General features: G+C 40.4%; 1 protein-coding gene across 1 annotated transcript in view; it reads left to right on the plus strand.

Moving 5' to 3' along the window:
• LAMB4 (laminin subunit beta 4) overlaps positions 1-14,906 on the plus strand; it is a 225,831-nt gene that overhangs the window by 167,197 nt on the left and 43,728 nt on the right. Inside the window, exons 27-29 of the mRNA XM_075343475.1 lie at positions 3,050-3,264; positions 7,270-7,473; positions 11,947-12,091. Coding sequence (XP_075199590.1) covers positions 3,050-3,264; positions 7,270-7,473; positions 11,947-12,091 — 564 coding nt within the window. The remainder of the gene's footprint in view (positions 1-3,049; positions 3,265-7,269; positions 7,474-11,946; positions 12,092-14,906) is intronic.

The raw sequence follows: 14,906 nt of genomic DNA on the forward strand, positions 1-14,906 counted from the left end.
CGTTCCCTAAGTCAAATAAGGTGGCTGTGCAAAATTTTGTGATTATAAATGCAACTGTGCAGATTCCTGAGTCCTCTATATTATATATATGCAGCCAGCAACATGGGAACCTATATTATATATACATGCAGCCTTGGTCTTCTATATAATATATACATTCAGCATAGGTCCCCTACATTAGCAAATTAGCTTCAGCTGTGACTGGAGTCCAGTTAAGAGGGGACCTGACCCGGGCCTTTCGGCCTAATAAAGCTAAGTAATTACCCCAGGCCCAGCCGGACCCCCTCTTCACCGGGCCCCATACACCAGTCATGGTTGTCATGCCCTGATAGAAGCCCTGACAGTGGCACACAAAGACAAGATCTCTGCATAGCTGTACTAATGTCAGCAGCTGGTCAATCACAGGCCAGCAGTTGATGTTGGCATATGACGTCAGCTGCTGGACTGAGATTGGCTGACTGCTGGCATTGTTACAGCTGTACAGAGAGCTTGTCTGTGCGGTGGCCCCCTGGACTGCGCCGTGATCATCAAGGAGTCAACGCTGCTTGCAGGTTGCATGTGCTGAAAAGAGGATGCCAAGGAAGCCAAGCCAGGTGAGGAAAATCTTTGAAATTAATACATAAATATAATCTTTATTGGAAAATACCAGAATAATTAAATTCATAAAAAATTATCTACAAAACAATGCACAGTAATGGGGAATGACATGTAAGGAAATACAGCAGGTCTGGGTAAAATCATTAGTGTACAAACTGATGTGGCTAAAGTTAGAAAAGCAGTAATAAATATCAGGGTACACAGAACATCCCTTCTCAAAAAGGGGATATATCAAAATGTAATAAGAAAAAATAATATAATAATCACCTTTAGTGAATAATAATACGGTGATTAGAAAATGAAGCGATGATGAGTGCACCCAGATAATCGGCTTAAACAATATAAATTGCCATATACAGTGTAATCAATAAGAAAACCGGTACACATGCTGAGGAACCTTACCAAATAAACACCCTGACGCTTTTCTCTAAGGGCATATGTAATAATAGAGGAGAAGGGTAGGTTTTTATAATGGTGATTTAATTAATCTAATAACGAGCATAATACGTTATGTAGAAATTGAGCCAATGAACAGTATAGGGATAATGCAAACATCCCATTCATAGATGGCTTAAAAAAATGTGGGGCACATTAACATATACGAAGCCCTGGCGACCGAAGGCACGGTATTGATGCCGCACAACCGGCGTCCGGAAAGAGGAAGCCGATTCCGGGTAAACTGTGCATGTGTGGAGCAACTCATAATGGCCTCCCCCGAAACGCTAGTGCACCCCAACGGAAAGGGAAAGTCCATTCCGGGTGACCTGCGCATGCACAGGAGCAACCGAGAATGGCATCCCCGGAACGCAAATGCACTCCACTGAGCGGAAACAATATGAATAGTAGCACGCATCTTAATGGAATGCTGGAATGCATTGCGTTTCAAATATGCGAAAATAAAATACCCTAATATACTGAAAAAACTATAAGCGCAATTGCAGTACCGTAAATACTTTAAAGTGGGTGCATATAAGGTTATACTTAGAAAGATTGCACAAGGTGAAGCCTGTATGAATGGGACAATAATGATACACTAATCATAAGATATTATTACTAACAATAAATATTGCACTAAACCCAGACATAGGCCAAAGTCATTTTGTTTTCATTTATTCCCTGTTCACATTTGTTTGCAGGGCAATTAACCCCATTTTACTAAAACCATTTTACTGCCATTTGACAGCACAGAAGTTCGGGTCCCCATTGACTTATATGGGGTTCAGGGTCCGAAGTCAAGTTCAGGTCAAGTTTGGGCCCCAAACCAAACTTTTAGCTAAAGTCCGGACAAACTCAGCGAACTCAAGCTTCCAATAGTCGTGACTAAAAATGTCATGAAGCGATAGCCTATTACACATGCCAACAGATGTGGGAAGCTTTATGACTTGTTTGTACAATTTTATTGAGTTTGTTGTAGTTTATGTGTGACAACATATAATTGGATCAAAATACAACAGTGCATTGTAAATTTGGCAAATAAAGGAGGCATACATCAATTAAACTCTACTATATGATTTGATGATCTGGTTATATTGCATTGTATCTTACCATTGTAATTTTATTTTCTTATAAATTGTCATATACAGTAGAAATTGTTTAAAAGATCTGAAGTCCTCAGTGGTTGATACCTTTTAATGGCTAACTGAAAAGATGGTAATAGCAAGCTTTCAAGACTATGCAGGTCTCTTCTTCAGGCTCAATATAACACAAAATCTGAAGAGTCACATATTTAAACACAACAGGACATAGAATGGGGCAGTAAATAAAACAAGTTATGTGAAGCAGAACTATCACTATGGCAAGAGGACAAACTGTTGTGGCCATAAATATTGCTGCAGTTCAGTGTGAAAGTTTTATTGTCCTCTGATTAGGGTCTGCTCCAGAGTTGAAAGAATAAAAAAAAAAGAATAGATCTACCTGTGGCCAAACATTTTTGTAACCACGTGGCAAAGATGACCTTTGACAGATTCAGAGCAGGAATGAATGTGTCTCATGGATTCATGTCTTTTTACATCAATTAAGAGATGTGCTCCTCAGACCATCCGGGGGCATCACAGCCCTGGACCAGACCCTAATCAGAGGATAATAAAACTTTCACACTGAACTGCAGCAATATTTATGGCCACAACAGTTTGTCCTCTTGCCATAGTGATAGTTCTGCTTCACATAACTTGTTTTATTTACTGCCCCATTCTATGTCCTGTTGTGTATAAATATGTGACTCCTCAGATTTTGTGTTATATTGAGCCTGAAAAAGAGACCTGAGTAGTCTCGAAAGCTTGCTATTACCATCTTTTCAGTTAGCCATTAAAAGGTATCAACTACTGAGGACTCAGTTCTTTTAAACATTTTTTTATCTCTACTGGCTAACACGGTACAAAGATATATTTTACCTGTATCATATACAGTAGTAAATTAATCATAGCAATGATTACACGTTTCTCTTCCTAAACAGATATTCAACAGTCTTTGGAGGTAATCACCAAACACTACAAGACATCTTTATCTGCATTAGAGAAAGCACGCAATGCTAGTCCCATGATCAAAACAGCAGCGAAAACCAGGAAAAACATTTTAAATGAATTAAATCATCTAGATACAAAAGACAAACAAAACCTGGAAAAACTAAATAAAATGAAATCACTACAAATAAGTAAAATGAATGAGATGGTAAGAGTCATTATTCTGAATATTGTTTTGATTAGTGTATGACATCTGTGTACCATAGATGAGCATACTGGTGATTTAACCCCTTCACCCCAGGGTCATTTTCAGTTTTTCAATTTAGTTTTTTACTCCCCATCTTCCAAGAGCCATAACTTTTTTATTTTTCCGTCAATATAACCATATGGGGCTTGTTTTTTGCGGTATGAGTTGTACCTTTGATTGACATCATTCATTCTGCCCAATATTGTAGTGGAAAATCGGAAAAAAATTCCAAGTGAAGTGAAATTGCTAAAAAAAAAGTGCGCTTTCACAATTGTTTTGGGGTTTTTTATTTACCATGTTCACTGTATGGTAAAACTGATCTGGTAACATGATTCCCAGTCAATAGGGCAGGCAGTCCCAGGCTCCTAAGTTGTATGTGTGGTAAACTTTGATGCTCTAGCATCAGCACATTACTCATGTCATTTCCTTGACAGAAACCTTTTTACACCTTACTCGGTATTTATGGCTCACAAATGGTATATATCAAGGGTGTGTGCATTTATTACTGTAGGATATACCTTATCGATCCCTTTTTCTTTGTTTATAGGTTACACCAGTATTGTTAAATAGCAAGCAGTAATTATTGTTCCAGGTTGCCTTGTATTTTTTGTGCAACAAATGGGGAGTCCTTAATTATTCATTTTGGGAATTTTGAGGTTTTGTCCAATAGTACCTATTTTTTCAAAGGTTACCAATGCATATTGTAATAACTTATTTCCAGGTTTCTATATATTTTTGCCTTAGGGATGCCTAGTCAGCATTTTGATGCATTTTAATTGTTTTTAATTTTTGTATGTTTTTTGTGTGTCAACATACCTCAAAGATTTCTATATTTTTTTTATACTTAAATGGTGATCCTTGTTATATGGTTTCTCTTTCTCTTCTGGTTTTGATGTGATTCGTCTATTTTGCCATAAGAGATCCCATTTGGTAGGATTGTGCCCTCCTTTCCTATACACTTCTTGTATGATTCCCCAGGTCCGTACGCATTCATAGATATCAAACACATCTGATCAGCAGACATGTGCAGCTAACAGACGTAGATCAGTGGAAAACCCTTTCTTCAAGGAAGGGGGAAGATGGTGATCCCTAGTAAAACCTAACACTGGCCCCGGGTTCCCCTGAAATTCCTAGATAAGGTTCTATACCTATACACCGATCAGGATATCTAGGCCCTGGCTAATCCTGAAAACAGCACTAGTCAACCCAACTAAGAAGCCTAAAGAATACCAGAGGGAAAACAAAGAGTGGAATGCAAATGGACAACTTAGCTACAAGACGACTTTGGGAGAATGACAGCAACATACAACATGTTATGACAGGACATTTCAAGCCAAATGCATAGGAGTAAACTCTATCACCGGCAACATACTAAGGAAAATCCAGGTATATACAGACACAGGGAGTGGGAATAAGGATCTGCAGGTGAACTGCCAAAATATCTAGAGCATGCAAAAGGGAAAGAGTTAACCCTAATAGGGGAAATACACAAAACTCCAGTCACACCAAGGAAGAAAGAATATGGAATATGATGGAGCAGTTTGTGCAGCTAAATGCAGTGACCTTTTTCAGTCGAACACCAAAGGGTTGTCTGTCAACCATTACACACCCATGACACTATGCTTCTGTGGAGAAGTTTCTCAGGGGTACTGTGTCGCATAGTCTAGGATCACCAGTATATATTGATTTCCTTATTCAGACTTGATCAGCGGTCCCACTAGATCCATGGTAATTTGTTCAAATGGCAGATCTATAATGGGCAACGGCACTAAGGGACTACGTAAGAGAGAAGTAGGAGCGTTTAGTTGGTAGGTGGACAGGAATTACAATAACTTACTAGCTCTTAGTGATATCTGTACAAGTCAAACCTGCGAGAGACCCATTCTTGAGTTCTGTCTACTTCCAGATGGCCACCCAAGACAAGCAAATGGGCCATGTCCAACACCCTATGCCTATATGGCCCAGTACTGACAGCTGCACTACCGTCTCCTCTCTTTGCTTAGTCACGCAATACAATAAACACCCATTTACTACAAAATGTGTACATCTGGTGTTAGCCCAAGCGCTTGAGCTTCCCTGTTTGGGATCATTACATTATTAAAGGCCTAAGTAGGGCAGCACCAATATTCCCCCTGGCTGGTCACCCCTAGCTCAGGGATGTTGGCATCAAGCACACAGAAGGGAAACCCATCAGATTCAGGCTGCGGTGGGGACCGCTCAAGGGCGAACCAACTCTTATAAGAGCCAATGGGTATTCCCACCTTCCTCCATAAGTACCAGAACAAGACAAAATCACAGCGTATTATGATTGTTTGCAATAAGTCCTGGACCATGCCAACACCATGGGATTTAATATCCTGGGTCATCTCAATGACCACTCTGGTCACAATATAGTCTTTAGTGTCCCTATGGATGCAGCGGATGCTGATCTTCTTACCAGGAATCAGTCGGAGAGGGAGTGTGGCCCTCACCACATTCACCATACTCTCTGAGTCTAGCAGTCTGTTGACTTGCATGCCATGAGACATGCCTGCAGCCCCTCGCTGAGTTTAAAAGGTCCACTTTAAAGGACAGATATGCATAATAAGAACACCAATGACCCAGGTTACAGTACTTAGGCTTGGTTGACGGCTTGGTGGGCGGCTGAATGACCTGGGCCCTGACACCTCCAGCAAATTATGTACATAGTTGAGGCCTTTAGCACTATCGCAGCCTCGGCTTTGACCTTTACAGGCCCCCATTTTTTGCTCTAAACCCCTTCTTTTGGGTATCTGACCTCTTTTGGACACCCCAGATGGCAAGTCCAATTGTTTCCCCAAGGAACCCTGTATCACCTGATTCCTCTCCAAGAGTCAAACCAGGTCATCTGCATTCCGGGGATTTCCCTGGGCAACCCATGTTTGTACCAGTTTTTTTAAGGGAGTGGACAAACCAGTCCATTATCACCTGCTGCACCATCTGTGCTGGAGTGGAGAACTGCAGCTGCAGCCATTTTTGTACCATATGTTGCCTAGGAAGCTGCCTGCAGTTTCCACCAGTTGGGAAAAGACTTCTCCCTCAGCCATTTGCAGAGGTAGAGACATGAACTATTTCACCAGCTGGTTTTCAGTCTGCATAAACCACTTCACAAAAAACATAAATAAAGACTTTCTCTGGCCAAAAGATTCAAACAAAGAATATAAATAGTCCATTCATTTGTGAGATTGCCTACTCATGCTAAGGCACGTTTTCCTTAATACAGATGTCCCACTGGAGGTGTAGCAACCTACACACACAGACAGTATATGAGACTACTGGTCTCTATTTTTTCTGTACCATGCCTTTGGGTGGGCTATGTGAACAGCCAGACCTGCCCATCTCTCCGGTTGCTCGTAAAATCCGGTACTGACGTGCCCCAATAACTCTTTTAGTACTAGATGCACTAGAGCTTGCATCCAGGCTTGCATCACAGAGGATAACCACCTCTGTGATGCATATCTTTCGTCGACTACATGTCTAGCAGCCATCTTACATTATCATTCTTTCTTTTTCTTTTTCTATCTTTCTTTCTTTCTTTATTTTTTTTCTTTCTTTCTTTCTTTATTTCTTTCCTTCTTTCTTTCTTTCTTTTTCTTTCTGTATATCTAACCTTTATTATGTGAGATTATGGATGTTTGTGTTATAAGATGTATAAATTATAAGTTACTAAAGAAAAAGAGGAACCCTATTTAGCATTATAAAACCAATATAGCTCTTCCTAGCATTAATTACCTCAGAAATGGCTTTGACCATGATAACAATGAAAGAAAGAAATAATCAGCCTCTACTAAATTTTTGTTTTGTGTTTTACTTGATTTTTGTTTTTTTTAACTATACATATCGCCGTTATAAACCATGAATTCATACTAAAAAAAAAAACAAAAAAAACAATGTTATTTCATGAAATGTATCTATATTGGAGAAACTAAACATCATTTTCTTCTATAGGTTTGTGGAACAGTCTGGGACTTTCCATGTGATCGTGCACCATGTGGTGGGGCTTTATGTCGAGATAAATTCGGAAAAAGGAAATGTGGTGGACCTAATTGCAATGGAGCTATTCAAGTGGCCAAAGATGGGTTAAGTAAAGCAAATGAAACCGATACTAAGTTAAAGAGAGTTGCAATTCACTTATATGAAGCTGAGAAACAGGTAAATACAAAAATTGAGCAAAAACAAAACATATCTTGTGTTTGAACTGAGGGGGTATTCTATAGATAAAAATGAGAATATATTAGTGTAAAGATGAAAAATTTACTTCAGAGATGTAGTCATCATTATAGAGAAATAAACATATGACAACCCAAAAACGACCTTGCCTTGTTATGTATAATATTACTGGCCCATATGTGTTGTTTCCAATTAGAGATAGTAGATCCTATGCTCCAGTGCCAAATTTGTAACAAGCCCCACCACCTACCATGTGCAATTTATTATACTTGTGTTTTCATATGTGGCTTAGGGACATTGGGGTCCCTTAAGTCCTTGGCCCCCTGTGCAACCTCTGCATCCCCTATAATTCTGTCCATGTTTCCAATAGTGAGATGTTTAAGACTTCACAGTAGGATTGTTGGTTCCGATTCAATAAGACTGTATACATACATACATACATACATACATACATAATACAGTATTATTCATATACAGTTAGGTCCAGAAATATTTGGACAGTGACACAAGTTTTGTTATTTTAGCTGTTTGCAAAAACATGTTCAGAAATACAATTATATATATAATATGGGCTGAAAGTGCACACTCCCAGCTGCAATATGAGAGTTTTCACATCCAAATCGGAGAAAGGGTTTAGGAATCATAGCTCTGTAATGCATAGCCTCCTCTTTTTCAAGGGACCAAAAGTAATTGGACAAGGGACTCTAAGGGCTGCAATTAACTCTGAAGGCGTCTCCTTCGTTAACCTGTAATCAATGAAGTAGTTAAAAGATCTGGGGTTGATTACAGGTGTGTGGTTTTGCATTTGGAAGCTGTTGCTGTGACCAGACAACATGCGGTCTAAGGAACTCTCAATTGAGGTGAAGCAGAACATCCTGAGGCTGAAATAAAAGAAAAAATCCATCAGAGAGATAGCAGACATGCTTGGAGTAGCAAAATCAACAGTCGGGTACATTCTGAGAAAAAAGGAATTGACTGGTGAGCTTGGGAACTCAAAAAGGCCTGGGCGTCCACGGATGACAACAGTGGTGGATGATCGCCGCATACTTTCTTTGGTGAAGAAGAACCCATTCACAACATCAACTGAAGTCCAGAACACTCTCAGTGAAGTAGGTGTATCTGTCTCTAAGTCAACAGTAAAGAGAAGACTCCATGAAAGTAAATACAAAGGGTTCACATCTAGATGCAAACCATTCATCAATTCCAAAAATAGACAGGCCAGAGTTAAATTTGCTGAAAAACACCTCATGAAGCCAGCTCAGTTCTGGAAAAGTATTCTATGGACAGATGAGACAAAGATCAACCTGCACCAGAATGTTGGGAAGAAAAAAGTTTGGAGAAGAAAGGGAACGGCACATGATCCAAGGCACACCACATCCTCTGTAAAACATGGTGGAGGCAACGTGATGGCATGGGCATGCATGGCTTTCAATGGCACTGGGTCACTTGTGTTTATTGATAACATAACAGCAAATATACAGCCAAAGCTACCAAAGAGTTCATGAGTGCAAAAAAGTGGAACATTCTGCAATGGCCAAGTCAATCACCAGATCTTAACCCAATTGAGCATGCATTTCACTTGCTCAAATCCAGACTTAAGACGGAAAGACCCACAAACAAGCAAGACCTGAAGGCTGCGGCTGTAAAGGCCTGGCAAAGAATTAAGAAGGAGGAAACCCAGTGTTTGGTGATGTCCATGGGTTCCAGACTTAAGGCAGTGATTGCCTCCAAAGGATTCGCAACAAAATATTGAAAATAAAAATATTTTGTTTGGGTTTGGTTTATTTGTCCAATTACTTTTGACCTCCTAAAATGTGGAGTGTTTGTAAAGAAATGTGTAGAATTCCTACAATTTCTATCAGATATTTTTGTTCAAACCTTCAAATTAAACGTTACAATCTGCACTTGAATTCTGTTGTAGAGGTTTCATTTCAAATCCAATGTGGTGGCATGCAGAGCCCAACTCGCGAAAATTGTGTCACTGTCCAAATATTTCTGGACCTAACTGTACATGTCTTAATGGTGTTCAAGAATAAAATCTACCAAATCCATTAAGAGAGACATGCCACAAAATGAGTTTAACAGTTCTTATTTGTGGAGTCACCTATGTGCGCCTTGCCAGAAGTTGTACTCTAGTCATAGAAGAATTTGGCAGGCAGGTATAGCCATGTATTGTGCTTTGGTTTCTCCACACCTCCACCCATTTTTGGATCTACCCAAAACAACCATGAAAACATGAAAAGTTTCAAAGTTTTTGCTCAGTTTTGTGCTGCTTGAAAATTTGGTGACTTTTCAAAGGGTTTTAGGCAGAACTAGTATAAATACTTCAGTGAATTGGGGCCTATTTGTTACATTTGCTTACTTAGAAATTATATAGGAGTCTTCAGTGCCAATATGCTAGTGACAGAAAAAAAATACTAGTGAACACATTTTTTAATGATGAAGACACCTACAAAATAACTAAAATGGTTCTTTTTTTATCTGCCTTTGTCTCAATCTCGAGCCATGACGACTTGATGGATGAACGTTTTGTAAGAAAATTGATCTTGCACTAGTCTAAATAGGTCTGCCACGGTCTTCTCTGCTGTTATTTAAGTGTATCAAGTCATCAAGTTGCAGGTCTTCCTCTTTGTTTCATTTCTTCTTTTCTTCCAACCAAATGTCCATCTCCAGTGGTTGCTATCTTCGTATGATGTGTCCAAAGTAGGCAACTTGCAGCTTTGGTGTCAAGTTTTCCCTTGGTTCATGGTTCAAATGTTCCATGTTACAAATCTGATTATATCGCTACAGCTTTTAATCTTCCTTTTCGACCAATCTGGGTTGGGTTATATATGCTCCCCTGTTACTACACTTCTTTGATGGCTATATTTCTATGTGGACATGTTTCTGGGCGTTCCAGCCCTTCATTTAAGTGATTCATCTTTAAAGTAAACACTAGTTGAGTGTTTGCTGTGAGATGGTGTGTTTCCTTTCCTGCCCCTAAACTTTCAACTTATTTGAACTTGTTTCAGCTTATCTTACACTAGGTTTCTGTTTGTTCCTGCACACCTTCCTTTCCCCTTGTAGGCTGTGTGTGGTGACCTCCACTCTAATGCTTCAGGAGGCACGAGAAACCCCTTAACTGCCTTTTAGAAAGCCAGGTCTGAAGTGGTGCAGTTAAGGGTACCTAACACGCTGCGATATCAGTACCGATATCGCTAGCAAGCGTACCCGCCACCGTCGGTTGTGCATCACGGATAAATCGCTGCCCGTGGCGCACAACATCGCTAACACCCGTCACATGGACTTACCTTCCCTGCGACGTCGCTCTGGCCGGCGATCCGCCGCCTTTCTAAGGGGGCGGTTCGTGCAGCATCACAGCGACGTCACACGGCAGCCATCCAATAGAAGCGGAGGGGCAGAGATGAGCGGGATGAACATCCCACCCACCTCCTTCCTTCCTCATTGCGGCTGGCCGCAGGTACGAGGTTGTTGCTCGTTCCTGCGGTGTCACACATAGCGATGTGTGCTGCCACAGGTACGAAAAACAACCTCGCTAGTGAAAAGGCAACGATTTATGGTAAGTGAACGATGTCTCACATACCAACGATTTTTGCCTCTTTTGCGATCGTTTAAGGTCGCTCATACGTGTTACATGCTGTGACGTCGCTAACGACGCCGGATGTGCGTCACAAACACCGTGACCCCGACGATATATCGTTAGCGATGTTGCAGCGTGTAAATGGCCCTTAATTTGTGTGGCTAGGGTCTTTCCCTTTTCCATTACCCGTGTGTATGAGTGTTGAAACCTGTCCATCTCGGGTTAGCTTGGTGGCAAAATACACTACTAATGGCATATCTTTCAACATTACCAATGTGACAAACCGGTACTTGGATGAACAAGGAAAACTGTTATATGGTGTATGGATTTCTCTTCTCCCTGCTTCTAAGCTTCCAGAAAATTAATACTGTAATCAAAAGTAGCAACACATTTCTAGATGCAAGTAAATGAGTTCTTTAATTAGCACAACCGATTTTCACATTTAATGAGATCACAAAGCAGCAATGCCTTTATGGAGCTTTAATTAGTCAGTACTATAAAACTTTTTTTTTCCTGCAGGGAAAATGAATATTAGGCTCCAGTATTACCCCATAAATAAAAAAAAATGCCTACATCTTTCTTAACATTAACCCTTAACATTAATCCTTAACATTAACCCTTAACATTTTCTTGTTAATGGGAACAAGTACGGTAGCTATGGCCAGGGTCATCTAAATTGGTAACCCCTTATGTTTAAAAGCCAAAGTGTGAACAATATCGCCTAATATCTATTAGTAAACAACTGAAAAGATCATTTTTCTAATGTAGCTGCTGATTGTTTTAGATAGATATATATATATATATATATATATATATATATATATATATATATATAGAGAAGAACAGTTTGTGAAAGAATTTTTATTTGGTTTCAGATCGCGAATATCAGACAGTTAGCAGAAGACACAAAGTTGAAAGCTGCCCGACTGAATAAAACACTAAGCAAAGCAATGAGTCGAATAGAAGCAGACAAAAATCGCTCCAAAGAGCTAATAAAGAATGTTAGAGATTTTCTGTTGGGTAGGTGTCATGTATAGTATCTCATATAGTCTTAATTTGAACTACCATATTTTTCGGACTGTAATACGCACTTTTTTTCCTCCAAATTTGGGAGGAAAGTGTGGGATGCATCTTATAGTCCGAGGCAGCGTCTGTGGAGTGGGAGGCACGGCTATGGAGTGGGAAGGAGCGGCTGTGGAGTGGGAAGGAGCGGCTGTGGAGTGGGATCACAGGAGGCAGGGAGGGTCGCTGCTGCCGCAAGCCGGCGGCTGGAGAAACCACGTGTGCCCGCTGTTTAAAGTTAACTAATATTCATTAGCTGCTCCCCGCCCACCTCTCTCCACGGTCTTTAGTCAGTGACTAGAAGCAGGTGTGAGGAGCAGCAAATCAATACCTGTTTAATTAAAACAGCGGACACACATGGATGCTACAGCCGCCGGCTTCCTGCTGCAGCTGCGGAGACTGTGTGTCAGCTGTTTAGGAGGCAGGAGCAGGGGGCCGCTGCAGTCATGTCTGGCCCAGAGGAAGTGCAAATCACAGCAGTGCCCGGGCCAGAGCACGGCATACCATCACAGCACAGCCTGCAGTCTCTGTGCTGAGTGCTCACATTGCTGAACTAGAAACAAAGTCTCCCATTACAGCAGGACCTGCAGTGATGTAATGAAGAGGGGTGGGTCACAGCAGCACAGAACAGCACAATGCCCCGCCTCTTCATTACATCACTGCAGGTCCTCTAGAGATATGGGAGACTTTGTTTGTACTGCAGAGGCAGGACCAAACTGAAAGCTAGGTGACATCACATCTGTAAAATTAAGGTAATAAATAAATATAGTGTATAAAGGCATTAATGTACACCTGGATGGGGTTGGATCATATATATATTTATTTACACACACACATACACACACCAGGTTGGAGGATCACGCATATAAGGATGGGGAACATACATATTCCATGATGGGGGCCATATATACCTGGAAGGGGCCCAGAATGGGGGATATGAGTACAGAATTTGGGGATATTATTACCTCCATAACAGTGTCAGCAGCAGACCCACCCCCCACATAACAGTGTGTCATGACCACATTTTTTTACTTCAATTTTTTTCTATTTTTTCCTCCTCTAAAACAAGGGTGCGTCTTATAGTCCGGTGCATCTTATAGTCCGAAAAATACGGTATATATTTTCTTATTATGCTTATATGACAATATGTCAGCCATCTATTTTATTCAAAGTTTTTAAAGCATGTGATTACTTCTAAATTTAATTTTACAGTTTCAATTTCTATGTAGTTCGGAGTAACTATTAGGCTGCTTTCACACATCCGGCTTGAGCAGTGCGGCTCAATCCGGCTGTGCAAGCTATGCAACGGATGCGGTGAAAACACCGCATCCTTTGCATAAGTTTTTCCCATGCGGCCCGTCCGGTTTTTGCCGCTTGCGGCATGCTACTGAGCATGCGCAATGGCAAAAACCGCATGCGGCGGCCGGATGCGGTTTTTGCCGCATCCGGCCGCCATAGGCATGCATTGAAAAATGCGTTGCATCGGCGGGATGCGGCGCAATGCGGGTTTTTTTGCCGCATGAAAAAACGTGCCAGGCAACGTTCAATCTGGCCGCCGCATCGGCTAAATCTGCCGCATGCGGCAAAAACCGGATGGAACGCAAGGCCATGCGGCACAACGCGGCACTAATTAAATGCTATGCAGGAAAAACGCAACCGGCAGCAAAAAAAAACGGTTGCGATTTTCCTGCAAAGTGCCGGATTGTGCCGCATTGCAGAAACCGGAGGTGTGAAAGCAGCCTTACGTGGCTTTTTTTCTTTGTCAGTTACATCACATCTTCTTTACTAATAAACTGCAATGATGTATTGTACATACAGTATCTGTATAAGGCATGTCCTTCTGTATTGCTGTAGTGTTTGTAGCAGACACAAATAACACAATAAAGTGCATTATGGGATTACATCCAAAATAATAATATATTTAAAGTTATTGTCTGGTACAAATTACAAAAGTGAATAAAAATTGATTAAAAATTGTATCAGAGTAATAAAAGAAAATCCTGAAATGATAATGGTGATGATTGTAGGGTTTATTGCAGTACGTTTATTAGACAATCACATCACAAGAAAAGATTGTTATTCTTTAAAAGTAAACAATTAAGTTTTCTTTTCATTATCTAACAGAATAAATCTTAAAGAGTGAAAGGAACTAATAAAAAGGTATATCAGAAAATAAATCTGAATAACCCTTATAGGGAACCCCTCTCTTGACTCAATCTGGCTGCCATCTTTAAACCAGGCTCTATTTCATGCTGGCTATTGTTTGGGCAGCATAAATCGAGTGGCAGGTTAAATGGGGAAATATGCAGTCTTGTTTCGATCACCTACATTTCTACAATTCTAATTTAGCTAGTACAGACAACTAATAGTTTCAAACAGATTTTGGTTGTTTTTTACCTTTCTGCATCTTTCACATAAGTAGTACGGTAGTTTTATGTACATTATTGGCTAGCACTCTGCTAAGATAGTGAACAGCGTATGCAAACTTATTTTCATTTCTCCCCTATAGAATTGATACTAGCTGGTCTGGGACAAAGTATATTGGTGCCCAAGACAGATAAGTCAAATGGCAGCACTGCCCCTCCACCACATTGGATATTGCTAAATAATGGGTTGTGTTTTATTTCATCATTTTTTCTTTTTACTTTATATATTCAATTAAAGTAATAATTATATTTAGTTAATAATATATTGAAACTTAAATTTCCCCACATCCTTCACCTGGTATAGCTATCCAAATAGGAGCACGTTATGCAAACAGAGGAAACCTGGC

This window comes from Anomaloglossus baeobatrachus, chromosome 4 (assembly GCF_048569485.1).
Source record: "Anomaloglossus baeobatrachus isolate aAnoBae1 chromosome 4, aAnoBae1.hap1, whole genome shotgun sequence".
Taxonomy (NCBI): Eukaryota; Metazoa; Chordata; class Amphibia; order Anura; family Aromobatidae; genus Anomaloglossus; species Anomaloglossus baeobatrachus.